General features: G+C 47.5%; 1 protein-coding gene across 1 annotated transcript in view; it reads left to right on the forward strand.

Moving 5' to 3' along the window:
* The window catches only part of DDX31 (DEAD-box helicase 31), a 283897-nt gene extending 259276 nt beyond the window's left edge, over positions 1-24621 (forward strand). Inside the window, exon 20 of the mRNA XM_063936762.1 lies at positions 22426-24621. Coding sequence (XP_063792832.1) covers positions 22426-22555 — 130 coding nt within the window. The 3' untranslated portion in view covers positions 22556-24621. The remainder of the gene's footprint in view (positions 1-22425) is intronic.
* Positions 24622-27075: the final 2454 nt, after the last annotated feature.

Consider the following 27075-nt stretch of genomic DNA (forward strand, 5'->3'; position numbering starts at 1 on the left):
ACGCAGTCTTCTACATGAGAGATGCACAGAGGGATATTTGCCGGCTGGCATCTAAAATAAGTGCAATGTCCATTTCTTCCAGGAGAGGGTTATGGACTCGGCAGTGGACAGGTGATGCAGATTCTAAAAGGCACATGGAAGTTTTGCCTTATAAGGGTGAGGAGTTGTTCGGGGATGGTCTCTCGGACCTAGTTTCCACAGCAACAGCTGGGAAGTCAGCATTTTTACCCCATGTTCCCTCACAGCCAAAGAAAGCACCGTACTATCAGGTACAGTCCTTTCGGCCCCATAAGGGCAAGCGGGTTAAAGGCGCGTCCTTTCTGCCCAGAGGCAGAGGTAGAGGGAAAAGGCTGCAGCATACAGCCAGTTCCCAGGAGCAAAAGCCCTCCCCCGCTTCCTCTAAGTCCACCGCATGACGCTGGGGCTCCACAGGCGGAGCCAGGTACGGTGGGGGCCCATCTCAAAAACTTCAGCAATCAGTGGGCTCGCTCACAGGTGGATCCCTGGATCCTTCAGGTAGTATCTCAGGGGTACAAGCTGGAATTCGAGACGTCTCCCCCCCGCCGTTTCCTCAAATCTGCCTTGCCAACAACTCCCTCGGGCAGGGAGGCAGTGTTCGAGGCAATACACAAGCTGTATTCCCAGCAGGTGATAGTCAAGGTGCCCCTCCTTCAACAAGGACGGGGTTACTATTCCACAATGTTTGTGGTACCGAAACCGGACGGTTCGGTGAGACCCATTTTAAATTTGAAATCCTTGAACACATATATAAAAAAATTCAAGTTCAAGATGGAATCGCTCAGGGCGGTTATTGCAAGCCTGGACGAGGGGGATTACATGGTATCACTGGACATCAAGGATGCTTACCTGCATGTTCCCATTTACCATCCTCACCAGGAGTACCTCAGATTTGTGGTACAGGATTGTCATTACCAATTCCAGACGTTGCCGTTCGGTCTGTCCACGGCACCGAGGGTTTTTACCAAGGTAATGGCCGAAATGATGATACTCCTTCGAAAAAAGGGAGTTTTAATTATCCCGTACTTGGACGATCTCCTGATAAAGGCGAGGTCCAGGGAGCAGTTGTTGGTCGGGGTAGCACTATCTCAGGAGGTGCTACAACAGCACGGTTGGATTCTAAATATTCCAAAGTCACAGCTGGTCCCTACGACACGTATACTGTTTCTGGGGATGGTTCTGGACACAGACCAGAAAAAAGTGTTTCTCCCGGAGGAGAAAGACAAGGAGCTGTCATCTCTAGTCAGAGGCCTCCTGAAACCAAAACAGGTGTCGGTGCATCACTGCACGCGAGTCCTGGGAAAGATGGTAGCTTCCTACGAAGCAATTCCATTCGGCAGGTTCCATGCAAGAACCTTTCAGTGGGACCTGTTGGACAAGTGGTCCGGATCGCATCTTCAGATGCATCGGCTGATAACCCTCTCCCCAAGGACAAGGGTGTCTCTGGTCTGGTGGCTGCAGAGTGCTCATCTTCAAGAGGGCCACAGATTCGGCATACAGGACTGGGTCCTGGTGACCACGGATGCCAGCCTTCGAGGCTGGGGGGCAGTCACACAGGGAAGAAACTTCCAGGGGACTATGGTCAAACCAGGAGATTTCACTACACATAAATATTCTGGAACTGAGGGCCATTTACAATGCCCTAAGTCAAGCAAGACCCCTGCTTCAAAACCAGCCGGTACTGATTCAGTCAGACAACATCACGGCGGTCGCCCATGTAAACCGACAGGGCGGCACAAGAAGCAGGATGGCGATGGCAGAAGCCACAAGGATTCTCCGATGGGCGGAAAATCACGTGTTAGCACTGTCAGCAGTGTTCATTCCGGGAGTGGGCAACTGGGAAGCAGACTTCCTCAGCAGGCACGACCTCCACCCGGGAGATTGGGGACTTCATCCAGAAGTCTTCCAAATGATTGTAAACCGTTGGGAAAGGCCACAGGTGGACATGATGGCGTCCCACCTCAACAAAAAGCTAAAAAGATATTGCGCCAGGTCAAGGGACCCTCAGGCGATAGCTGTGGATGCTCTAGTGACACCGTGGGTGTACCAGTCGGTTTATGTGTTCCCTCCTCTGCCTCTCATACCCAAGGTACTGAGAATAATACGAAGGAGAGGAGTAAGAACTATACTCGTGGTTCCGGATGGGCCAAGAAGAGCTTGGTACCCAGAACTTCAAGAGATGAGCTTAGAGGACCCATGGCCTCTGCCGCTCAGACAGGACCTGCTGCAGCAGGGGCCCTGTCTGTTCCAAGACTTACCGCGGCTGCGTTTGACGGCATGGCGGTTGAACACCGGATCCTAAAAGAAAAGGGCATTCCGGAGGAAGTCATTCCTACGCTGATTAAAGCCAGGAAAGATGTAACCGCAAATCATTATCACCGCATATGGCGAAAATATGTTGCGTGGTGTGAGGCCAGGAAGGCCCCAACGGAGGAATTTCAGCTGGGTCGATTTCTGCACTTCCTACAGTCAGGGGTGACTATGGGCCTAAAATTGGGTTCCATTAAGGTCCAGATTTCGGCTCTGTCAATTTTCTTCCAGAAAGAACTAGCTTCACTGCCTGAAGTTCAGACATTTGTGAAGGGAGTGCTGCATATTCAGCCCCCTTTTGTGCCTCCAGTGGCACCTTGGGATCTCAACGTGGTGTTGGGTTTCCTAAAGTCACATTGGTTTGAGCCACTTAAAACCGTGGATTTGAAATATCTCACGTGGAAAGTGGTCATGCTGTTGGCCTTGGCTTCGGCCAGGCGGGTGTCAGAATTGGCGGCTTTGTCATGTAAAAGCCCTTATCTGATTTTCCATATGGATAGGGCAGAATTGAGGACTCGTCCCCAGTTTCTCCCTAAGGTGGTATCAGCTTTTCACTTGAACCATCCTATTGTGGTGCCTGCGGCTACTAGGGACTTGGATGATTCCAAGTTACTAGACGTAGTCAGGGCCTTGAAAATATATGTTTCCAGGACGGCTGGAGTCAGGAAAATGGACTCGCTGTTTATCCTGCATGCACCCAACAAGATGGGTGCTCCTGCTTCGAAGCAGACTATTGCTCGCTGAATCTGTAGCACAATTCAGCTTGCGCATTCTGCGGTTGGACTGCCGCATCCTAAATCTGTGAAAGCCCATTCCACGAGGAAGGTAGGCTCTTCTTGGGCGGCTGCCCGAGGGGTCTCGGCTGTACAACTTTGCCGAGCGGCTACTTGGTCAGGGTCTAACACTTTTGCAAAATTCTACAAATTTGATACCCTGGCTGAGGAGGACCTTGAGTTTGCTCATTCGGTGCTGCAGAGTCATCCGCACTCTCCCGCCCGTTTGGGAGCTTTGGTATAATCCCCATGGTCCTTACGGAGTCCCAGCATCCACTTAGGACGTCAGAGAAAATAAGATTTTACTCACCGGTAAATCTATTTCTCGTAGTCCGTAGTGGATGCTGGGCGCCCATCCCAAGTGCGGATTGTCTGCAATACTTGTATATAGTTATTGTTTAACTAAAGGGTTATTGTTGAGCCATCTGTTAAGAGGCTCAGTTATTGTTCATACTGTTAACTGGGTATAGTATCACGAGTTATACGGTGTGATTGGTGTGGCTGGTATGAGTCTTACCCGGGATTCAAAATCCTTCCTTATTGTGTCAGCTCTTCCAGGCACAGTATCCTAACTGAGGTCTGGAAGAGGGTCATAGTGGGAGGAGCCAGTGCACACCAGGTAGTCCTAAAGCTTTCTTTAGTTGTGCCCAGTCTCCTGCGGAGCCGCTATTCCCCATGGTCCTTACGGAGTCCCAGCATCCACTACGGACTACGAGAAATAGATTTACCGGTGAGTAAAATCTTATTTTTATATACAATGTTTGTTTATTTTGTATTTGTCCCAAATGTTTCCACACTGAGCTGCATACTGTGGTCTCACAGATATAGTGCGGTTAGGAGGAGGATGTACATTACGTTGGGTAATGCACCGGAGGCCCCCGGTTCGAATCCTAGTCCTGTAAAGTCACTTTTTATTTTAGAAATAAACCGCTCTGAGTACATTATCCGCATTATGTAAGTGTGACCACTAAAACATCATCAGTGACCAGATCCCCTTATATGGCCCACTCCCCGTATGTTCTTGTTTTTACAAAGTCTATGGTTATGAATGGAGATAAGAAGTGGAAGCAGAATAGTCTGCAGCGTTACCCGTCTGTGAGCAGATGGTGGATGTGGCCTCCCCATTCCTGATGTGGCTGGTTTCGTAGCCGTCTGCATTCTCAGGTTGTCATTTGCATGTTTGTGAGAGGCGACACAGGAGTTTGGTGGGAGAGGTATACCAGCCTGTCTGTGGTATTGTCTCATTTTTCCCAAAGCATGTTGACCATGAAGGCTGAGCCACAAAGGGATCAGGATGGTTCCGCCAGCCCCACGGAATAAGCTCATTTCATACCCTGTCATGGCTGAAAAGGATCCAGGTTAAAACCCCAATTATAAAGAGACTGGATGTCACGCAGGGGAGAATAAGCCGGACATTTTGTTGATAATGACTCTGATCCCAAAGTCTGATTCTGCCGGGATTGTGTGTACAGAAGTTAGGGGAGGTCATTTAGTCTGTCCCAAAGGGGAATCGGGACCTTCACTGGCATGTCCGAGCACATTACCGTCTCGCCAACACATTCACATGATAACTTTTCACGTGGCGGCTCTCTGCCTCACATGCCAGTCATCCTCGTTTAACCCCGCCATTGCCTGCAGTGGCAGCATGTGAATGACGTTTGAGGCTGAATTTTGTGTTAATTCTGTATCAAACATTCATCTTGGTAAGTCTACCTTTTTAAAATAAGTATGTAGTCTATTTACTACGCCTTTGGGGTCTATTTACTAAAACTTCTGAGAGGGATTAAGTAGAGAGAGAGAAAGTACCAACCAACCAGCTCCTAACTGGTTGAAAAATGACAGGAGCTGATTGGCCGGTACTTTATCTCTCCACTTTATCTCCAATGGGTCTATTTACTAAGCCTTGGAGAGAGGCAAAGTACCATCCAGTCAGATCCTAACTTATTTTTCAAACACAGCCTGTAACATGGCAGTTAGGAGCTGTTTGGCTGGTACTTTATCTCTCTCCTCTTTATCCCTCTCCAAGGCTTAGTAAATAGACCCCTATATCTGTTAACTCTTGATTGCACAGAAAGGCGCCCGGCTTTAAGCATCATCTATCCCTCACGTGGTGACACAAGTTTCTACAGTCTGTGGCTTTTCAAATGTGAAACTGCAAGGCACCCCTGCAAAGCAGTCCATGCTGGGCCTTGTGGTTCTGCAGTCCTGCAGAGCCATAAATTGTGTACTTCTGTTGTAGCTGTAAATACCACAATCACCGATGTTCATGTCAGCAGTTTGTCCTGATATTGCCACATGTGTGGGCACAAAGTAACCACAATGCCCTAGTGAGTTGTCAGAATACCCCACTGTTGGCAGAATACCCCTTTCATGTCATTTTACTCCTCGGCCCAAGTGCAGAAAGGTCAGATCTTTCCTGTGGACTCCGTGTCCGGGGGCAGGAGCAAAGCGAGCATGCAACGGGGGCGATTACAGCAGCATTCATTGAGACGGACGCGATACTATTCCTGTTTGGTTTTGTGTCTGCACTTGTTCACACAAGTGGGAAAAACAAAAGGACCAACTGGTCAATTAATGCTGTGATCTGCCGCCGTGTTTCAGATGCCCTCAGGACAATACCAAGCTTTCCGCCCCCCCCAACCTGGCTTGTCCTCTCTCCTCCCTCAGGCCTTTGTCAAGACACGTAGGTGACTCGCCGCTAATAAGGTGATTAGAGGAATTCAGCGGTGACCTTTGTCTTGGCCTGACATCTGACTTTTTTCATCAGCAGACAGCACCAAACATGTCACGTATTGCGAGGGCCAGCCTCTCAGCGTGGTCACCTCTTCAGGCTGTGTTGCTGAGGTGTCTTGAGCCATTAATTACTAGGGGATTACAAGCAATTGATGAGGCTTGTACTACCTGTGCTTCCCAACTGTGTGCCGCCAACCCCCAGAGTGACACAGCCATGATACAGGGTACATCACCTGTCAGATTATCGCATCCTGTTTCCTCTTAAAATCTTTTTACAAATCCATATATAAGTATATCAGTCGGTTCTTAATTTCTATATCACTTTTTTGTGTCCTTTTCACAATACCGAAAGCCAAGGTGGAAATTCACCATGTTGCCTCCTCAGTTTAGAATTTGCTCCATCATGGAGTATTTGTACCATAAGTATATGAGTGGTTAAAGTGATACGGAGGGGTTGATATATCAAGCATTGAAGGGAGTACTGAAGTGGACCAGCAGAGAAGTTGCCAATAGCAGCCATAGGCCTTGAGGTAACATTTTACAAGCACATTCTAGGAACATTCTCCACTCTTTTCCCGGTTTGATATCAGCTTCCCCTAAAAACTATTCTTTCACATTGCACAGATCCAATTTTTTTATTTTATAAATAACTACATATAATTTTACTTTGATTCATTTATTCTGCTTCCTCCACAAACTGATATTTTTGCAATGTGACATTTTGGGGTATTCAATTAGGGCAAAAAAACAGCACTTTTTGCTGTTTTTATAGGCGAATGGGGATTTGCCCTATTCAATAGCAGGGCCGTTTTTTCGCCTAGGCGAAAAATTCGTCAGGAGCGAAAAAACATGTGGATCGGCAAAAATGCAGGCCGTTTTTGGCGAGTTTAAGGTATTTTTTGCCAATGCCTTTTCACACAAAAAAAATAAGTGAAAAGGCATTAGCGAAAATGTCTTCAAAACAGGCGAAATGATCGGAGCAAATTGAATACCCTCCATTGTTTCACTGCTCCAACTTGTTTTCCCCTTCCCTAAAATCATGCCAGTCCTGTCTGCCCCCGGTTACAGAATCGCCATATGCATCTGCGGATTGTGTAATGGTTAACTTTACTGCCTCACAGCACTGAGGTCATGGGTTCGATTCCCACCATGGCCTTTACTGTGTGGAGTTTGTATATTCTCCATGTGCATGTGTGGGTTTCCTCCCACATTTCAAATATATACTGGTAGGTCAACTGACTCCCGACAAAAATTAAACCCTAGTATGTTACTGTGTGCATGCACATGTGTTTAAGGCAGACTAGATGGGCAAAGTGCTTTTTGTCCGTCATCAAATCTGAATCCGGTCCAAAGTTGGGAGATAAGGTGTTAGATGGTTTTTCCAATTTGCTATGTGTGCATTGGGGGAAAAGGAAGTCATAGGAGTCCCTTTAAACAAGGCACATTGATAAAAATGACTGCTCCTGATTGCTCAAATGCTGCATATCTACATGGTCCAAAGCCAGCTGTAATTTCAGTCTATGGATCTGATCCCGTGGCTTTTCACAGTTCCAGTCATTATCCAGCTGAGGTCTCCAGTAAAAGCGAGTATGGGGGATCATAGAGATCAGCTAGGATCTTATATGTAGGTCATACAGTAGGACTGGAAGAATGGTGCAGTAATGTGGTTATGATGACCATAATCCATGTGTTTCCATATATTGTGCTCTGTTTTTTCTCATACGTCCTAGAGGATGCTGGGGACACTTCAAGAACCATGGGGTATAGACGGGATCCGCAGGAGACATGGGCACTTTAAGACTTTCAAATGGTGTGACCTGGCTCCTCCCTCTATGCCCCTCCTCCAGACTCCAGTTTAGATCTGTGCCCAGGCAGACTGGATGCACACTGAGGAGCTCTACTGAGTTTCTCGGAAAAGACTTTGTTAGGTTTTTTATTTTCAGGGAGATTGCTGGCAACAATCTCCCTGCATCGTGGGACTTAGGGGAGAGAAGTCAGACCTACTTCTAGGGAGTTTAAAGGCTCTGCTTCTTTGGCTACAGGACACCATTAGCTCCTGAGGGTTTGGAACACTGGGTACGCCTAGGGGTTCATTCCCAGAGCCCGCTGTCACCCCCCTCGCAGAGCCAGAAGTCAGAAGACAGGTGAGTAGAAGAAGATCAGAAGACTTCAGTGACGACTTATGAGGTACCGCACAGCGGCCGTGCTGCGCGCCATGCTCCCACACAGAAGCAGCGCAGGGGGGCGGGCGCCCTGGGCAGCAGGTATACCTCAATATAGACTGGCAACAGGGGACATAGGTGCCAGGGGCACTGTCCTAACCCCCGCCAGTATAAAAATATTAACATAAATAGCGGGTCTGAAGCGCGCCATAGCGGGGGTGGGGCTTAGCCCTCACAGCTCACACAGCCAGCGCCATTTTCTCTGGTAGAAACGCTGGTCCTTCCTCACACTGCTGACAGTATCTGGGTGTAAAACGGGGGGAAAGCGCTGTAAATGTGAAATATATGTTCAATATAAAAGTGCTGCAGGTTTGGGGCATTATATAGTCTTCAAAACCGTTCAGTAAGCGCTGGGTTATGAGCTGGCAAACTCTATCTGTGTCTCTCTGACATAATTATGCTGTGAATCGGTCCACTATATGTCAGTGGGTGGTTAGTACACTTGTGTCGGCATGTCTGTGGCGGAGTGCTTCCCACAAACGGCTGTGGGAGTGACCCTGTCGGCACCGCCGACTCCTGATGGTACTTGATACAACAGGTCGGCGGATTAATGTTTTTCACAAGAGAAAACTATATTAGGGACACCAATATCTGACTGGGTAAAAAAGATTGCATGTGAGTGTAATGCATTTCAGAAAGGGCTATGTCTGTATGTGTGTGTATGTATATATATATAGTAAGGTTGCATATTCATAGCTATATTTCCCTCAGACACCTCAGGGTCGCAAATTTTGCCCAGTTACTACTCCCTAATACTGACACAGATGCGGCTTCCTATGTCGACCATAATGATCCAAAAAAAAAAAAAGAGAGGAGCATTTAGTACATGATTAGTGTATGAGAAGGACGTATATATAGGTCTATATATGTGTGTGTGTTGGTATGTATATGTTGTACACATGTATACACATACAGATAAGATTATAATAAAGCTGAAGTTACATTCCTCATTCTCATGTGGTGAACGCTCTGTTTGAAAAGGTCTGGGTCAGCCCCGACATGATGGTTTCAGATCCTCAAGAGGATTCCGATTGTTTGTTCTTTTCCCAGCGCGGATAGAATAAAGTGGGAATCACCCCCTGTTCTGCACGGGGCACTGTCACAAAGCCAGTGGATCATATGTAGGAAGCTGCGTTATATTCTAGTTATGTGTCCACGCATACGTCAGTTAGACCTGCCATTGCATGCGCATGGGGGAGTAGTAGTATTCAAAAATGGTCGGTTACCTGGTAATCCGTTATAGATACCCTGGGGAGGAGATAGGATACTCCTTACGTTGGGTCATATCAAGGACACTGCAGTATACTTAAGTGCGGCAAAGGATATGGGACTCGTGGGTTAGCGGCCCAATTCCATGGCGGTGTCGGCTAGGAGAGCATTGTGGATTCACCTATGGAATGCTGATACTGACTCCGAGAAGAAATGGAGTCTCTTCCCTATGAAGGTGAAGACTGGTTTGGTGAAGGCCTAGTTAAGTTGATCTCGACAGAGGCCGCTGGTAAGTCTACCTTCTTGCCCTATGTTCCCTCACAACGGATGATGACGCATCATTGTCGGATGCAGCCATTTTGGCGAAATAGATACAGATTCCCCCCTTTCTTTGCTGGAAAAGGAAGGAGAAAAGGGAAGAGGTCAGCAGCCTCGTCAAGGTCCCAGGAGCAGAGATCATCCTCTGTTTCTGCCACATCCACCACAGGACGCTGGGTCTATCTTGCGGGAGCCCACACCGGTGGACCACGTCTAAAAACTCTTCAGTCAGTCCTGGAAAGGACTTGGACCCGTGGGTTTTAAGAATAGTGTCCCAAGGGTGCATACTGAAGTTTCTAGACGTTTTCCATCACCGATTTTTCAAATCGACCTTACTGATTCTCCTGCGGACGGGGAGGTAGTATGCGACGCAATACAAGGGTTGTGTCAGGATCAGGTCATTGTCCTGGTGTCCCTGTCACAATAGGAAAAAGGCTGTTATTCAAGCTTTGTCGTGCTCCCGAGGCCGGACGGCTCGGTCAGACCTATTCTAAATCTGAAATCCCAAAATTTCTACTTAATGAAATTCAATTCCGAGATGGAGTCTCTCATGGCAGGGATCCCCAATCTGGAAAAAGGATAAAGGAGGTCTATTTCTTCCGCATTAGGCTTACCTGTGGTTTGCAGTTCAGGATTGTCATTACCAATTTCACCAGGGTGATGGCGGTAATGATGGTTCTCCTTCGATAGTAAGTAGTCACAATTATTCCGTACAGTCTCCTGATTACGGCGAGATCGAGAAACCAGTTGGTGCAAAACGTTGCACTCTCCCTGACAGTTCTTCAACAACATGGTTGGATCCTGAACTTGCCAGAATCACTGTTGGTCCCAACGACGCTGTTGTCAGTTTTGGGAATAATACTAGATACAGAACTAAGGACAGTTTTGTTTTCTTCCAGTGGTAAAGGCTCTGAAGATCCAGCGTCTGATGAGAACTGCAACAGTGTCAATCCATCAATACATTCGGTTGCTGGAAACGATGGTTGCGACCTACGAGGCCATTCAGTTGGCAGGTTCCATGGCAGGTTTTCCTCGTGGGACCTGTTGGACAAGTGGTCCGGTTCCCACCTAGGATAATCCTGTTTTCAAGACCAGAATCTCACTCCTGTAGTGGCTGCGCAGTTCTCACTTCCTAGAGGGGCGCAGGTTCGAGATCCAGGACTGGATCCTAGTGACCACGGATGAATGCCTCCAGGGCTGGGGAGCAGTCACACAGGGGGAAAACTTCCAAGGAAGATGGTCAAGTTAGGAAACTTGTCACCACATAAAAGGTCTAGAGTTAAGGGCTGTTTACAACGGTTTTCTACAAGCGAAAAACGGACCGGCAATGAAAGCAGCCAAAAAGGATTTTTTGCTGGGCGACAAAACATACAAGCGCTCTGTCACCGATGTTTGTTCCAAGGGTGGACAACTGGGAAGCAGACTTCCTCAGCAGAAACATTCTCCATCCAGGAGAGTGGAGTCTTCATCAAGAGGTCTTCACAGAAGTGACAAGTCTTTGGGAAATTCCTCAAATAGACGTGGTGGCGTCTCGTCTCAACAAGAAGCTTCAGAGATGTTGTTCCAGGTTGAGGGACCCGCAAGCAATAGCAGTGGATGCGCTAGTGACAGCATGGGTGTTTCAGTCGGTGTATGTGTTCCCTCCGCTTCCACTCATTCCGAGGGTGCTAAAGATCATAAAAAGAACAAAGGTTCAGGCGATCCTCATTGTTCTGGATTGGCCAAGGAGGGCTTGGTATCCAGATCTTCAGGAATTACTCATAGGAGATCCCTGGCCTCTTCCTCTATGAGAAAATCTGTTACAGCAGGGGCCGGGCGTATATCACGATTTACCGCTGTTACGTTTGACAGCTTGGCGGTTGTACGCTGGATCCTAGCCCAAAAGGGTATTCCCAGTGAAGTAATTCCTACACATCTTCAAGCTAGGATAGGAGTAACGTCAAAACATTATCACCGTATTTGGAGAAAATATGTGTCTTGGTGTGAATCCAAGAAGGCTCCTACGGAAGAATTTCAGCAAGCAGGTGTGGATGCAGGCCTAAAGTTAGGCTCAATTAAAGTACAAATTTCGGCCTTTATCGGTTTTCTTTCAAAAACAATTGGCCACCTTTCCAGAAGTTCAGACTTTTGTGAAAGGCGGTTTGCATATCAAACCTCCATTTGTGCCCCAGTGGCACCATGGGATCTTAATGTGGTATTGCGGTTTCTTCAATCACATTGGTTTGATCCTTTTACAGGTGGAGTTGAAATTTCTCACTTGGAAAGTGGTCATGTTATTGGCCTTAGCATCCGCAAGGCGGGTGCCTGAGTTAGCGGCATTGTCTCACAAGAGTCCTTGTTTAAGCTTCCATGAAGATAGAGCAGAGTTGAGGACTTGTCAACAATTTCTGCCAAAGGTGGTTTCATCGTTCCACATGAACCAGCCTATTGTGGTGCCGGTGGCTATTGACGCCTTTGCGGAGTCAAAATCTCTCTATGTTGTCAGGGCTTTGAAGATTTATGTCACCAGAACAGCTCCACTTAGGAAAACAGAAGCTCTGTTTGTCCTGTATGCTTCCAACAAGAGTGGAAATCCTGTTTCCAAGCAGACTATTGCACGCTGGATGTGTCATACAATTCAGCAGGCTCATTCTACGGCTGGATTGCCGTTACCGAAATCAGTGAAAGCCCACTCTACCAAAAAGGTAGGCTCATCCGGGGCGGCTGCCCGGGGGAGGTCTCGGCATTACAACTCTGCCGAGCAGCTACTTGGTCGGGTTCAAACACTTTGGGAAATTTTACAAGTTTGATACCCTGGCTGATGAGGACCTCATGTTTGGTCAATCGGTGCTGCAGAGTCGTCCGCACTCTCCCGCCTGTTCTAGAGCTTTGGTATAACCCCATGGTTCTTGAAGTGTCCCCAGCATCCTCTAGGACGAAAGAGAAAATAGAATTTTATTACCTACCGGTAAATCCTTTTCTCTTAGTCCGTAGAGGATGCTGGGCACCCATCCCAGTGCGTACTGTATCTGCAGTTATTGGTTGTGGTTACACACAGGTTGCGTTACGATTTTTGTCCGCATATTGCTGCAAATTCTTCATGCCGTTGGCTTGTGTTCTGTTGAATACCATGTTCGGCGGCATGCTGGAGGTGTGAGCTGGTAAGATGCTCACAGTGGTTTAACAATAAATTCCTTCCTCGAAATGTCTGTCTCCCTGGGCACAGTTCCTAAAAACTGGAGACTGGAGGAGGGGCATAGAGGGAGGAGCCAGGTCACACCATTTGAAAGTCTTAAAGTGCCCATGTCTCCTGCGGATCCCGTCTATACCCCATGGTTCTTGAAGTGTCCCCAGCATCCTCTATGGACTAAGAGAAAAGGATTTATCGGTAGGTATTAAAATCCTATTTTTATTCTCACTCCTAACCCGATGGGTAATAGAACAGCCCTAGTTGTTTTCTTACAACAGTACAAAAGGCGATAAGAATTTACAGATTCTTTTCAAGAACGCCCGTCTCTTGACTGTAACCTAAAAAAAAAGTTCTATTTTAGGAATGATAGTACAACTAGCTCATTATTGGATGATGGCGATGAGATCCATTTCTATCTGACCTGTGATTGGATTCTGGGTTTATGCTGCGAATATTTCATTTGCTCTAATAGTTAAAGCTGTTGATTTGTGTTGGCAACAGGGGATGCAGTCGGGGTACCTACAGTCAGAATACCGATAGTGGGATCCCGACGGTCAGAATCGGGAAGGGGGAGAGGTTAGGTTGCAAGAGGGGCATATTAGGGGCTAAGCTGCAGGAGGGGAGGGCTAGGTGTAAGGTTTAAATATTTACCGGGATCCTTCGGGACTTAACTGTCGGCATCCTGACCATCAGGGTACTAGACAGCAGAAGTAGTAGATTTATGTACCTCTAGTTCTCACTCCTCATTTGTTAGGTAGTTTTTGTTGTACAAAGACAGAGGCTCTCAGCATGTCATGTGAAGTCAAAGGGCGGAGAATGAGAGATGTATGGAATGTTATGTCAACATTTAGAATGTTTACATGGCCTTGCATGTTGTTAGCCGACATAGCATTACTGTGTAAGCCCTAACTACCCTATCTCTAACACTAAAATGTACTGTCAGCACTGCTACTGTTGACATGCTCAATGTTGACATTGAATATGCCGGCATGTCAACATAACATCCATGTTGACAACCACTACATCATGTGTCATGTGACTGTGGTTGTCAAAGTAATCACATGACACTCTGCAAAATTCTAAAGCATTTATAGCAGCCTGAAGAAACAAAACAAGGAAATGGTAAATGCCAAGATTATCGCCCGCAACTGTGATTGCATGGGATTACTGCTTTAATTCATATCACCTGGAGTTTATGGTCTGCTGAATGCAGAGGCTACAAAAGTTAGGCTCAGTCTGTAGCCAAGTGAAAGACACTGCTGTCATCCGTTCGCAACCCAAAATAAAGGCAAACAGATAGCGTTGCTGGCAGTGACGTAGACCGTATACAGCAAGGTACATTATATGACCTGTTCACTGAAGAAACATATATGCAATAAATTGCACAGCAGTATTGACATATAGTGGATTGCGCTCCATTAAATGTTGATCTTCTATACACAGTCTGCCAGTGCGTGTTTTTAGTAACGGAGTCCAAGTGGCCAGAGCGGTAGATGTGCTGTCATGTTCAGTGTCTTTATTTCCAGATCTAGTTTCCTGTAGGAATAAGCTACTTTTTTTTTCTTTTTTTTTAATGAGTAAAGGTTTATATCATGGGGGCCAAACTGGCCATAAATTCAGTAGCTCGCTCATGCTTAGACACTCTTTAAGGCAGTGATGGACATGACTAGAGGCGTGTACACAAGGTGCGATATTACCTTGAGATTTTGACTATATAGTCAAAATCGCAAGGAAAGTTAATGTGTCGCAAGGTTAGATAGACTGTGCAGGCAAGTCAGTTTTGACTATCTAGTACTAAAGTATAGTCAAAATCGCCCATAGGGGGTCATTCCGCGTTGATCGCTCGCTGCCGTTTTGCACAGTGATCAGGTCTCTACTGCGCATGCGTATGCACCGCAATGCGCAGGCACGTCGTACGGGTACACAGCGTATCGTTGCTGAGCAATGGATTTAGCGAAGAATCCATTCGCACGGGCCATCGCAAGGTGAGTGACAGGAAGAGGGCGTTTGTGGGTGGCAACTGACCGTTTTTTCCGGGAGTGTTTGGAAAAACGCAGGCGTGTCCAAGCGTTTGCTGGGTGGGTGTCTGACGTCCGTTCCGGGACCAAAAAGACTGAAGTGATCTAAAAGGGCTGAGTAAGTCCAGACCTACTCAGAAACTGCACAAAATATTTTTGCACAGCTCGGCTGCACAGGTGTTCGCACACTTGCAAAGCGAAAATGCACTTCCCCCCGTGGGCGGCGACTATGCGTTTGCACGGCTGCTAAAAGTAGCTAGCGAGCGATCAACTCGGAATGAGGGCCATAGTCCATATCGCATAGTGAAAATCGAAGATAGCCAAAATCTCACCATGTTTATGCACCTTAAGGCAGTGATGGACATGACATACTGTATTTCTGGGACCTGGCAAGTGACTCTGCTCCTACAAATCTGCTCTGCAGAGAAGCAACCGCTTACATAGCAGCTCAGCCTCTGGCTGGCCAATCAAGCTGGTGAGCAGACCCCGTGGACTGTCCCACTCCATAGTCTGTCATTCGGATTGGAAGGGGCTCCTGTGGTCAGGAGGTCCACATGTCGCATCTTTATACGGCTCTGCGGGCTTGCCTTGATCTGCACAACATTTATGGAATAAGAAATGACACATTATTGCAGTGGTTCTCAAACTGTGTGGCATGGCACACTGGGGTGCCTTGGGTTACTTGCAGGTGTGCCCAGGGTTGGTGGTCTAGGACCTATTCAAAAGTATTTACAGACATTGTAATAAACAAAACCAATGCTTGTGGATTCAAATCATAAAATATGTGGACAAACAGAAGCGAATCCTGTCCCTCACCAGGTAACTGACCCTAAGGGCTATTACACACGCGCTGGCTCCTGCCGCCCGGCAAAATCCCGTACGGCTTTTTGACGCGGGCGTGCTGCTGAGACACATGCAGAGTAATGTGTCCTTTCACCCGGCTTTCCTTGCAGCCGGAAATATGCACTGGAAGGTCCGGCTGCCGCGCCAGGGCCGTGCCGACTTTGTAGGCAGAGAACCGTGTATGTGAAGGGGAGCTTTCACACACAACGTTTTTTAGCCGCTGCTACTGCTTATGCGCACAGCATTACACACGGCTCAAAGCCGTTGTGTGTGAAAGACCCTGCCGGATGACAAAGAGCCGGACAAAGTTTGTCCGTCTTTTTGCCATCCGGTGTAAACCGGGTAAATGTGAAACAGCCCTGAGTATGACATATAAACACAATTTCTCTAACGTCCTAGTGGATGCTGGGGACTCCGTCAGGACCATGGGGATTAGCGGCTCCGCAGGAGACAGGGCACAAAAATAAAGCTTTAGGATCAGGTGGTGTGCACTGGCTCCTCCCCCTATGACCCTCCTCCAAGCCTCAGTTAGGTTTTTGTGCCCGTCCGAGCAGGGTGCAATCTAGGTGGCTCTCCTAAAGAGTTGCTTAGAAAAAGTTTTTTAGGTTTTTTATTTTCAGTGAGTCCTGCTGGCAACAGGCTCACTGCATCGAGGGACTTAGGGGAGAGAAGTGAACTCACCTGCGTGCAGGATGGATTGGCTTCTTAGGCTACTGGACACCATTAGCTCCAGAGGGAGTCGGAACACAGATCTCACCCTGGGGTTCGTCCCGGAGCCGCGCCGCCGACCCCCCTTGCAGATGCCGAAGATGGAAGAGGTCCAGAAGCAGGCGGCAGAAGACTTTTCAGTCTTCCTGAGGTAGCGCACAGCACTGCAGCTGTGCGCCATTGTTGTCAGCACACTTCACACAGCGGTCACTGAGGGTGCAGGGCGTTGGGGGGGCGCCCTGGGCAGCAAATGTATTATACCTTTTTATGGCTAAAAATACATCACATATAGCCCTTTGAGGCTATATGGATGTATTTAACCCCTGCCAGATCTCACAGATTCCGGAGAAGAGCCCGCCGAAATAGGGGGCGGGGCTTATTCTCCTCAGCACACAGCGCCATTTTCCTGCTCAGCTCCGCTGTGAGGAAGGCTCCCAGGACTCTCCCCTGCACTGCACTACAGAAACAGGGTAAAACAGAGAGGGGGGGCACTTTTTTTGGCGATATTAATATATTTAAGCTGCTATAAGGATACAACACTTATATAGGGTTGTTCCCATATATATTATAGCGCTTGGGTGTGTGCTGGCAAACTCTCCCTCTGTCTCCCCAAAGGGCTAGTGGGGTCCTGTCTTCAATAGAGCATTCCCGGTGTGTCTGCTGTGTGTCGGTACGTGTGTGTCGACATGTATGAGGACGATGTTGGTGTGGAGGCGGAGCAATTGCCGGTAATGGTGATGTCACCCCCTAGGGAGTCGACACCGGAATGGATGGCTTTGTTTATGGAATTACGTGATAATGTCAGCACAACAATCAGTTGACGACATGAGACGGCCGTCAAACCAGTTGGTACCTGCCCAGGCGTCTCAGACACCGTCAGGGGCTGTAAAACGCCCTTTACCTCAGTCGGTCGATACAGACCCAGACACGGACACTGAATCTAGTGTCGACGGTGAAGAAACAAACGTATTTTCCAGTAGGGCCACACGTTATATGATCACGGCAATGAAGGAGACTTTGCATATCTCTGATACTACAAGTACCACAAAAAGGGGTATTATGTGGGGGGTGAAAAAACTACCTGTAGTTTTTCCTGAATCAGAGGAATTGAATGATGTATGTGATGAAGCGTGGGTTAACCCAGATAGAAAAGGGCTAATTTCTAAAAAGTTATTGGCATTATACCCTTTCCCGCCAGAGGTTAGGGCGCGCTGGGAAACACCCCCTAAGGTGGATAAGGCGCTCACACGCTTATCAAAACAAGTGGCGTTACCGTCTCCTGATACGGCCGCCCTCAAGGATCCAGCTGATAGGAGGCTGGAAACTACTCTAAAAAGTATATACACACATACTGGTGTTATACTGCGACCAGCCATCGCTTCAGCCTGGATGTGCAGTGCTGGAGTGGTCTGGTCGGATTCCCTGACTGAAAATATTGATACCCTGGATAGGGACAGTATTTTACAGACTTTAGAGCAATTAAAGGATGCTTTTCTTTATATGCGAGATGCTCAGAGGGATATTTGCACTCTGGCATCGAGAGTAAGTGCGATGTCCATATCTGCCAGAAGAAGTTTATGGACACGACAGTGGTCAGGTGATGCGGATTCCAAACGGCATATGGAAGTATTGCCGTATAAAGGGGAGGAATTATTTGGTGTCGGTCTATCGGATTTGGTGGCCACGGCAACTGCCGGGAAATCCACCTTTTTACCTCAGACCCCCTCCCAACAGAAAAAGACACCGTCTTTTCAGCCGCAGTCCTTTCGGTCCTATAAGAACAAGCGGGCAAAAGGACAGTCATATCTGCCCCGAGGCAGAGGAAAGGGTAAGAGAGGGCAGCAAGCAGCTCCTTCCCAGGAACAGAAGCCCTCCGCGGGTTCTGCAAAGCCCTCAGCATGACGCTGGGGCTTTACAAGCGGACTCAGGAGCGGTGGGGGGTCGACTCAAGAATTTCAGCGCGCAGTGAGCTTGCTCACAGGTGGACTCCTGGATCCTGCAGGTAGTATCTCAGGGTTACAGGTTGGAATTCGAGAATTCTCCCCCTCGCCAGTTCCTAAAGTCTGCTTTGCCAACGTCTCCCTCAGACAGGGCGACGGTATTGGAAGCCATTCACAAGCTGTTTTCTCAGCAGGTGATAGTCAAGGTACCCCTCCTACAACAGGGAAAGGGGTATAACTCCACGCTATTTGTGGTACCGAAGCCGGACGGCTCGGTAAGACCTATTCTAAATCTGAAATCTTTGAACCTGTACATAAAAAAATTCAAGTTCAAGATGGAATCACTCAGAGCAGTGATAGCGAATCTGGAAGAAGGGGACTTTATGGTGTTCCTGGACATAAAAGATGCTTACCTGCATGTCCCAATTTGCCCTTCACATCAAGGGTACCTCAGGTTCGTGGTCCAAAACTGTCATTATCAGTTTCAGACGCTGCCGTTTGGATTGTCCACGGCACCTCGGGTCTTTACCAAGGTAATGGCCGAAATGATGATTCTTCTGCGAAGAAGAGGCGTATTAATTATCCCTTACTTGGACGATCTCCTGATAAGGGCAAGGTCCAGAGAACAGCTGGAGGACGGAGTAGCACTAACCCAAGTAGTGCTGCAACAACACGGGTGGATTCTGAATTTCCCAAAATCTCAGTTGACCCCGACAACACGTCTGCTGTTCCTGGGAATGATTCTGGACACGGTTCAGAAAAAGGTGTTTCTTCCGGAGGAGAAAGCCAAGGAGTTATCCGAACTTGTCAGGAACCTCCTAAAACCAGGAAAAGTGTCTGTGCATCAATGCACAAGAGTCCTGGGAAAGATGGTGGCTTCTTACGAAGCAATCCCATTCGGCAGATTCCACGCACGAACTTTTCAGTGGGATCTGCTGGACAAATGGTCCGGATCGCATCTGCAGATGCATCAGCGGATAACCTTATCGCCACGGACAAGGGTGTCTCTTCTGTGGTGGTTACAGAGTGCTCATCTGTTAGAAGGCCGCAGATTCGGCATACAGGACTGGGTCCTGGTGACCACGGATGCCAGTCTGAGAGGCTGGGGAGCGGTCACACAGGGAAGAAACTTCCAGGGAGTATGGTCAAGCCTGGAGATGTCTCTTCACATAAATATACTGGAGCTAAGAGCGATTTACAATGCTCTAAGCCTGGCAAAACCCCTGCTTCAGGGTCAGCCGGTGTTGATCCAGTCGGACAACATCACGGCAGTCGCCCACGTAAACAGACAGGGCGGCACAAGAAGCAGGAGAGCAATGGCAGAAGCTGCAAGGATTCTTCGCTGGGCGGAAGATCATGTGATAGCACTGTCAGCAGTGTTCATTCCGGGAGTGGACAACTGGGAAGCAGACTTCCTCAGCAGACACGATCTACACCCGGGAGAGTGGGGACTTCATCCAGAAGTCTTCCACATGATTGTGAACCGTTGGGAAAAACCAAAGGTGGATATGATGGCGTCTCGCCTCAACAAAAAACTGGACAGGTATTGCGCCAGGTCAAGAGACCCTCAGGCAATAGCTGTGGACGCTCTGGTAACACCGTGGGTGTTCCAGTCAGTGTATGTGTTTCCTCCTCTGCCTCTCATACCCAAAGTACTGAGAATTATACGGCAAAGGGGAGTAAGAACGATACTCGTGGCTCCGGATTGGCCAAGAAGAACTTGGTACCCGGAACTTCAGGAGATGCTCACGGAAAATCCGTGGCCTCTACCTCTAAGACGGGACCTGATTTAGCAGGGACCGTGTCTATTCCAAGACTTACCGCGGCTGCGTTTGACGGCGTGGCGGTTGAACGCCGAATTCTAAGGGAAAAAGGCATTCCGGAAGAGGTCATCCCTACACTGGTTAAAGCCAGGAAGGAGGTGACTGCACAACATTATCACCGCATTTGGAGAAAATATGTTGCGTGGTGCGAGGCCAGGAAGGCCCCCACGGAGGAATTTCAATTGGGTCGATTCCTACATTTCCTGCAAACAGGATTGTCTATGGGCCTCAAGTTGGGGTCCATTAAGGTTCAAATTTCGGCCCTGTCGATTTTCTTCAGAAAGAATTGGCTTCAGTTCCTGAAGTCCAGACTTTTGTAAAAGGAGTACTACATATACAGCCCCCGGTTGTGCCCCCAGTGGCTCCGTGGGACCTTAATGTAGTTTTGGATTTTCTCAAATCCCATTGGTTTGAGCCACTCAAATCGGCGGATTTGAAATATCTTACATGGAAAGTAACCATGCTACTGGCCCTGGCTTCAGCCAGGAGAGTGTCAGAATTGGCGGCTTTATCGTATAAAAGCCCATATCTGATTTTCCATTCGGACAGGGCAGAACTGCGGACGCGTCCTCATTTTCTGCCTAAGGTGGTGTCAGCGTTTCACCTGAACCAGCCTATTGTGGTGCCTGCGGCTACTAGCGATTTGGAGGATTCCAAGTTGCTGGACGTTGTCAGGGCATTGAAAATATATATTTCAAGGACGGCTGGAGTCAGAAAATCTGACTCGCTGTTTATACTGTATGCACCCAACAAGCTGGGTGCTCCTGCTTCTAAGCAGACGATTGCTCGTTGGATTTGTAGCACAATTCAACTTGCACATTCTGTGGCAGGCCTGCCACAGCCTAAATCTGTCAAGGCCCATTCCACAAGGAAGGTGGGCTCATCCTGGGCGGCTGCCCGAGGGGTCTCGGCATTACAACTCTGCCGAGCAGCTACGTGGTCGGGGGAGAACACGTTTGTAAAATTCTACAAATTTGATACCCTGGCTAAAGAGGACCTGGAGTTCTCTCATTCGGTGCTGCAGAGTAATCCGCACTCTCCCGCCCGTTTGGGAGCTTTGGTATAATCCCCATGGTCCTGACGGAGTCCCCAGCATCCACTAGGACGTTAGAGAAAATAAGATTTTACTTACCGATAAATCTATTTCTCGTAGTCCGTAGTGGATGCTGGGCGCCCATCCCAAGTGCGGATTGTCTGCAATACTTGTACATAGTTATTGTTACAAAAAAATCGGGTTGTTCTTGTTGTGAGCCGTCTGTTCAAAGGCTCCTACGTTGTCATACTGTTAACTGGGTTCAGATCACAAGTTGTACGGTGTGATTGGTGTGGCTGGTATGAGTCTTACCCGGGATTCAAAATCCTTCCTTATTGTGTACGCTCGTCCGGGCACAGTATCCTAACTGAGGCTTGGAGGAGGGTCATAGGGGGAGGAGCCAGTGCACACCACCTGATCCTAAAGCTTTATTTTTGTGCCCTGTCTCCTGCGGAGCCGCTAATCCCCATGGTCCTGACGGAGTCCCCAGCATCCACTACGGACTACGAGAAATAGATTTATCGGTAAGTAAAATCTTATTTTACTTCATTTTAGTTTTTTTTTCTGTATTTATTACCAGTTATTCCGCAGTGCTGTACAGAGAATATTTGCCCATTCGCATCAGTCCCTGCCCCAGTGGAGCTTACAATCTATATTCCCTCTCCTATGTACACACAGACACATTCACGCTAGACTAATTGTCTCCCAACAAAAAAAAATTAACCCTATCTGTATATTTTGGGATTGTGGGAGGAAACAGGAGTACCCGGAGGAAACCCACGCAGGTACGGGGAGAATATACAAACTCCACACAGTTAGAGCCATGGTGGGAATCGAACCCATGACCTCAGTGCTGTGAGGCAGTAATGCTAACCATTACACCATCTGTACTGTATTTCTCGATAAGAAACTTTTGGCTTAGGGGAGTCATGAAAACAATTCTGATACTCTAGGGCAGTTGTTCTCAAACTCGGTCCTCAGGACCCCACACAGTGCATGTTTTGCAGGTAACCCAGCAAGTGCACAGGTGTATTAATTACTCACTGACACATTTTAAAAGGTCCACAGGTGGAGCTAATTATGTCACTTGTGATTCTGTGAGGAGACCTGCAAAACATGCACCGTGTGGGGTCCTGAGGACCGAGTTTGAGAACCTGTGCTCTAGGGTGTCGTGACTCAGAAAAGTTTGGGAACCACTGCACTATTGGATTAATGTTTAATTGAATTACAGTAGTTTTTGTGTGCACTGCATTACTGGTGCCCCATCACTGCGGTTACATAGACGCATTTCTTTTTGTCATCTTGCAGAGCTAAAGGACACCAGCCGGTGAGAATGAAGCAGCGCTTTTCGGATTTGCTGACGTCCGAATTCTCCAGCGGACTGCCTTCCAAGCAGAAGAAAGCAAAGAAGGTTGGGGATAAAGAAAAGGAGACCTGAGATGTAGAATTTGGTGGCAGATACTGGTCACCCAATCAGCAGCGTCGGAGACCCAAGCGACTGTGATGCACCAAACTCGCATAACACCTATAGAAGCTGCTACATCTTCAACCCCAGCTATATGGTCTGCTGAATATGGTGTACGGAGCCCCAGTGAGCTCTGCCGTAGTGCTTTCGCTGCTTCACAAGCGACTATAAGCTACTGACTTACTGCTTTTTTAAATACAGAGGACTTGTACTAAGAGTCCTGTTTATATTGTCAAATAATGTTTTATTTTTTTGTTTAGCTTCCCTTTGATCAAAGTACTTGCAAATTATAGTCCATGAATAGGGACAACATTATAAACCATTAGAGTGGTCAATTCAATTAGGTGCGACTTAGTCACATCCACAGTTACTTTACCACCAGACTCGTAGATTTTTGTTTGCAGTCCCATAGGGCAGTGTATATTGGGCCTAATTCAGCATGGATCGCTATTCAGAGAAAATCGCTAATTGAGCGATTATCAAACCACTGCGCATGCGTAAGGAGTAATAGCGACAGAAAATGCGTACAGATCATAGTCGCAATGTAGCCGCTGTTTGACTGACAAGAAGCCGGCGTTACTGGGCGGAAACCTGCTATTTTCTGGGTGTGTCAGAAAAAAGGCAGGCGTGCACAGGCGTTTTTGGGGAGGGTCTCTGATGTCAGCGCAGACCACTTCAAGGCCATCTCAGTCGCAGGTTAGTAGCAGCCTCAGATCTACTCACATTTGCTCGGACAACAAAGATTCTTCGATGTTCCGGAAATTGGGTATGCATCTGCGAGTGGATAGCGAAGTGTGATGCAGTCACGTTTTTGCACGGAGCCTTTTTCTTCCTGACGGAACGGCGCCTTTCTACTTGCAAACAACTGCACTTTCTCTGAATAGCGATCCCTGCTGAGTTAGGCCCATAAATCCATGAGTCTGGGATGAGATCGGGCCATGAGGAGAGTGAGCAGTGACGCAGTTTGCGGTTTTTCCACATCATTTCAATGGCAACTCACCGCTCTCACACCTACTTCAACTGACCCCAAAGAAAAGCTATCATGAAATTGAAAAAACTAATACTAGCTTTATTGCAACAAAAAAATACAGTTTTAACTTTGGTCATTATTTAATATCTGAGATAGCATATTTTGATTAAAATATTTTTTTATTCTATTAAGTCCTACACTCTCGGCATACCTGATCAAATTAAACAGTGTTATTATTGTATTTTATTTTTTGTAATAAGGCTAGTATTAGATTTTCTAATTCCAAGATAAGCTTGAAAGTCATACTCTCCTAAACTCAACGGCAATTAATTACATTTTATTACACCAATTACACATGGGGAGAGATTTATCAAAGCTTGGAGAGAGATAAAGTAGAGAGAAAGTACTACCCAATCAGATTCTAACTGCCATTTGTCAAAGCCTGCAAAATGACAGAAACTAATTGGTTAGTGCTTAATCTCGCTCCAAGCTTTGATAAATCTCCCCCAGAATGTTGGATACAGTATGGCATACCGCTTCTGTCACTTCATGCACTGTGCTAGAGAAATGACAGTTGCCCGCTTTGGGCAACTTCTCCACTTCATCTCTCTCCAAGGCTTGATACATTTCCCCCCATGGTCTCTAACCAGCTCTAATAAGCCATTGTCGGCACAGGACAGCCCAACCCCTCTAAGCCCGTCTCTTGATTGGAGTAACCCTTCCCTTGGCCGTACACCACCACCACAGTAGTTGGAGATATGAAGACAGTGACCATGGAAGTAGGAGCAACGTGCCATCTGAGTTTTGTTCTGTGGTAGAAGCCGCCCTTGCAGCATGTGTAATCCTAGACCTGACTGCAGCCTAGTCTCTGCTGGAGTCTTTTGTTCTGCCTTAAAGCCACTGCTGGGAGTTGCATCTCTCCTTCTCTTTATGTTTCATACTCAAGAGAATAGAAGACAAGAACTCATAAAGATGTCACGGAGCCACAGGGTTCCTCTGTCTCATGTTACAGGCCTTTGTTGTTCAGTTGACTGAACTGGTGACTAATAAACATCATGTTTGAAATTTAGTTCTATGTGTGGACAAACTTCCACAGTATGTTCTGGTACCATCACATACCGGCCATACAGAACATCTGCATAACACCATGAACTAGTTAATCCTCTGTCATTCAGATTGTTCCCTTTTACATTTATAATAGTGATGTGCACCGGAAATTTTTCGGGTTTTGGTTTTGGATTCGGTTCCGCGGCCGTGTTTTGGATTCGGACGCGTTTTGTTAAAACCTCCGTGAAAATTTTTTGTCGGATTCGGGTGTGTTTTGGATTCGGGTGTTTTTTTACAAAAAAACCTCAAAAACAACTTCAATCATAGATTTGGGGGTCATTTTGATCCCATAGTATTATTAACCTCAATAACCATAATTTCCACTCATTTCCAGTCTATTCTGAACACCTCACAATATTATTTTTAGTCCTAAAATTTGCACCGAGCTTGCTGGATGACTAAGCTAAGCGACCTAAGTGGCCGACACAAACACCTGGCCCATCTAGGAGTGGCACTGCAGTGTCAGACAGGATGGCAGATTTAAAAAATAGTCCCCAAACAGCACATGATGCAAAGAAAAAAAGAGGTGCACCAAGGTCGCTGGATGGCTGAGCTAAGCGACCCAAGTGGCCGACACAAACACCTGGCCCATCTAGGAGTGGCACTGCAGTGTCAGACAGGAGGGCAGATTAAAAAATAGTCCCCAAACAGCACACGCAGCACACATGGATAGTATACTTGACGACACAGAGGTTGAGCAATGGACTACTGTACCGTACTGCTATATATATATATATATACTGGTGGTCAGCAAAATTCTGCACTGTCCTCCTACTATATACTGCGCACAACTACAATGCAGCACAGATATGGATTGTATACTTGACGACACAGAGGTAGAGCAATGGACTACTGTACCGTACTGCTATATATATACTGGTGGTCAGCAAAATTCTGCACTGTCCTCCTACTATATACTACAATGCAGCACAGATATGGAGCGTTTTTCAGGCAGAGAACGTAGATATTTTCAGCACACTGAGCACAGATATTTGCAGCACACTGAACACAGAAACAGAGAACGCAGCCACGTCTTCTCGCTATCATCTCCAAAGCAAGAGTGAAAATGGCGGCGACGCGCGGCTTCTTATATAGAATACTAATCTCGCGAGAATCCGACAGCGGGATGATGACGTTCGGGCGCGCTCGTGTTAACCGAGCAAGGATGGAGGATCCGAGGCTGCCTCGGAACCGTGTAAATTAGGTGAAGTTCGGGGGGGTTCGGATCCCGAGGAACCGGACCCGCTCATCTCTAATTTATACATATCCTTAGCCGATACATTTCCTTTGTGGTGGTGGGAGAAGGGTCACTGCCGCCACTGACATCAACATATCAAGCCGCCAGTTCGTACCTAATCGGCCGCTCGGTCGGCACCATGGCCGGTCTGCTGCTTTGTCTTTCTGGTGTGTACCCAGCCTTAGGGGGAGATTTAGCAATCCTTGGTTTGTACTTTATCTGTATCAGCTTCTGTCATGTTACAGGCTGTGTGTAAAACATGACAGACAGGATCTGATTTTTTGGTACTTCACCTCTCTCCAAGCTGTGATAAATCCCCATAGAGAGCAGTACACATGGTGGAGTGGGTGCTGACTGGTAGGTTAAATTTGACCTGTCCTGTACATGCTGGGAGGGGGTAGCCATTTTGTGAGCTGGGCCAGTAGTCACAAGCTTACTAGGAACAGGACCTATTAGTCAAACTTTGGCTCAGTCTACAAAATAGTTGGCTCCATAACGCCTCACAAAAAAAAAATACATTTAAATCAGGATGGTTGTTCGATTTCATACAAGTTTTCTATTCTTGCATAGACATTGGTTGAATCTGAACACGCTGATGACTGAGGCAGTGGCGTAAGTTCGTCCCAGTTGCCCGGAGGCAAGATAAATGTTGGTGCCCCCCTATCTCCTATTTCTCTATCGTCCTAGTGGATGCTGGGGTTCCTGAAAGGACCATGGGGAATAGCGGCTCCGCAGGAGACAGGGCACAAAAAGTAAAGCTTTTCCAGATCAGGTGGTGTGCACTGGCTCCTCCCCCTATGACCCTCCTCCAGACTCCAGTTAGATTTTTGTGCCCGGCCGAGAAGGGTGCAATCTAGGTGGCTCTCCTAAAGAGCTGCTTAGAAAAAGTTTAGCTAGGTTTTTTATTTTACAGTGATTCCTGCTGGCAACAGGATCACTGCAGCGAGGGACTGAGGGGAGAAGGAGTCAACTCACCTGCGTGCAGGATGGATTGGCTTCTTGGCTACTGGACATCAAGCTCCAGAGGGACGATCACAGGTACAGCCTGGATGGTCACCGGAGCCGCGCCGCCGGCCCCCTTGCAGATGCTGAAGTCAGAAGAGGTCCAGAATCGGCGGCTGAAGACTCCTGCAGTCTTCTAAAGGTAGCGCACAGCACTGCAGCTGTGCGCCATTTTCC

The sequence above is a fragment of the Pseudophryne corroboree genome, chromosome 8, assembly GCF_028390025.1.
Source record: "Pseudophryne corroboree isolate aPseCor3 chromosome 8, aPseCor3.hap2, whole genome shotgun sequence".
Lineage (NCBI taxonomy): Eukaryota > Metazoa > Chordata > Amphibia > Anura > Myobatrachidae > Pseudophryne > Pseudophryne corroboree.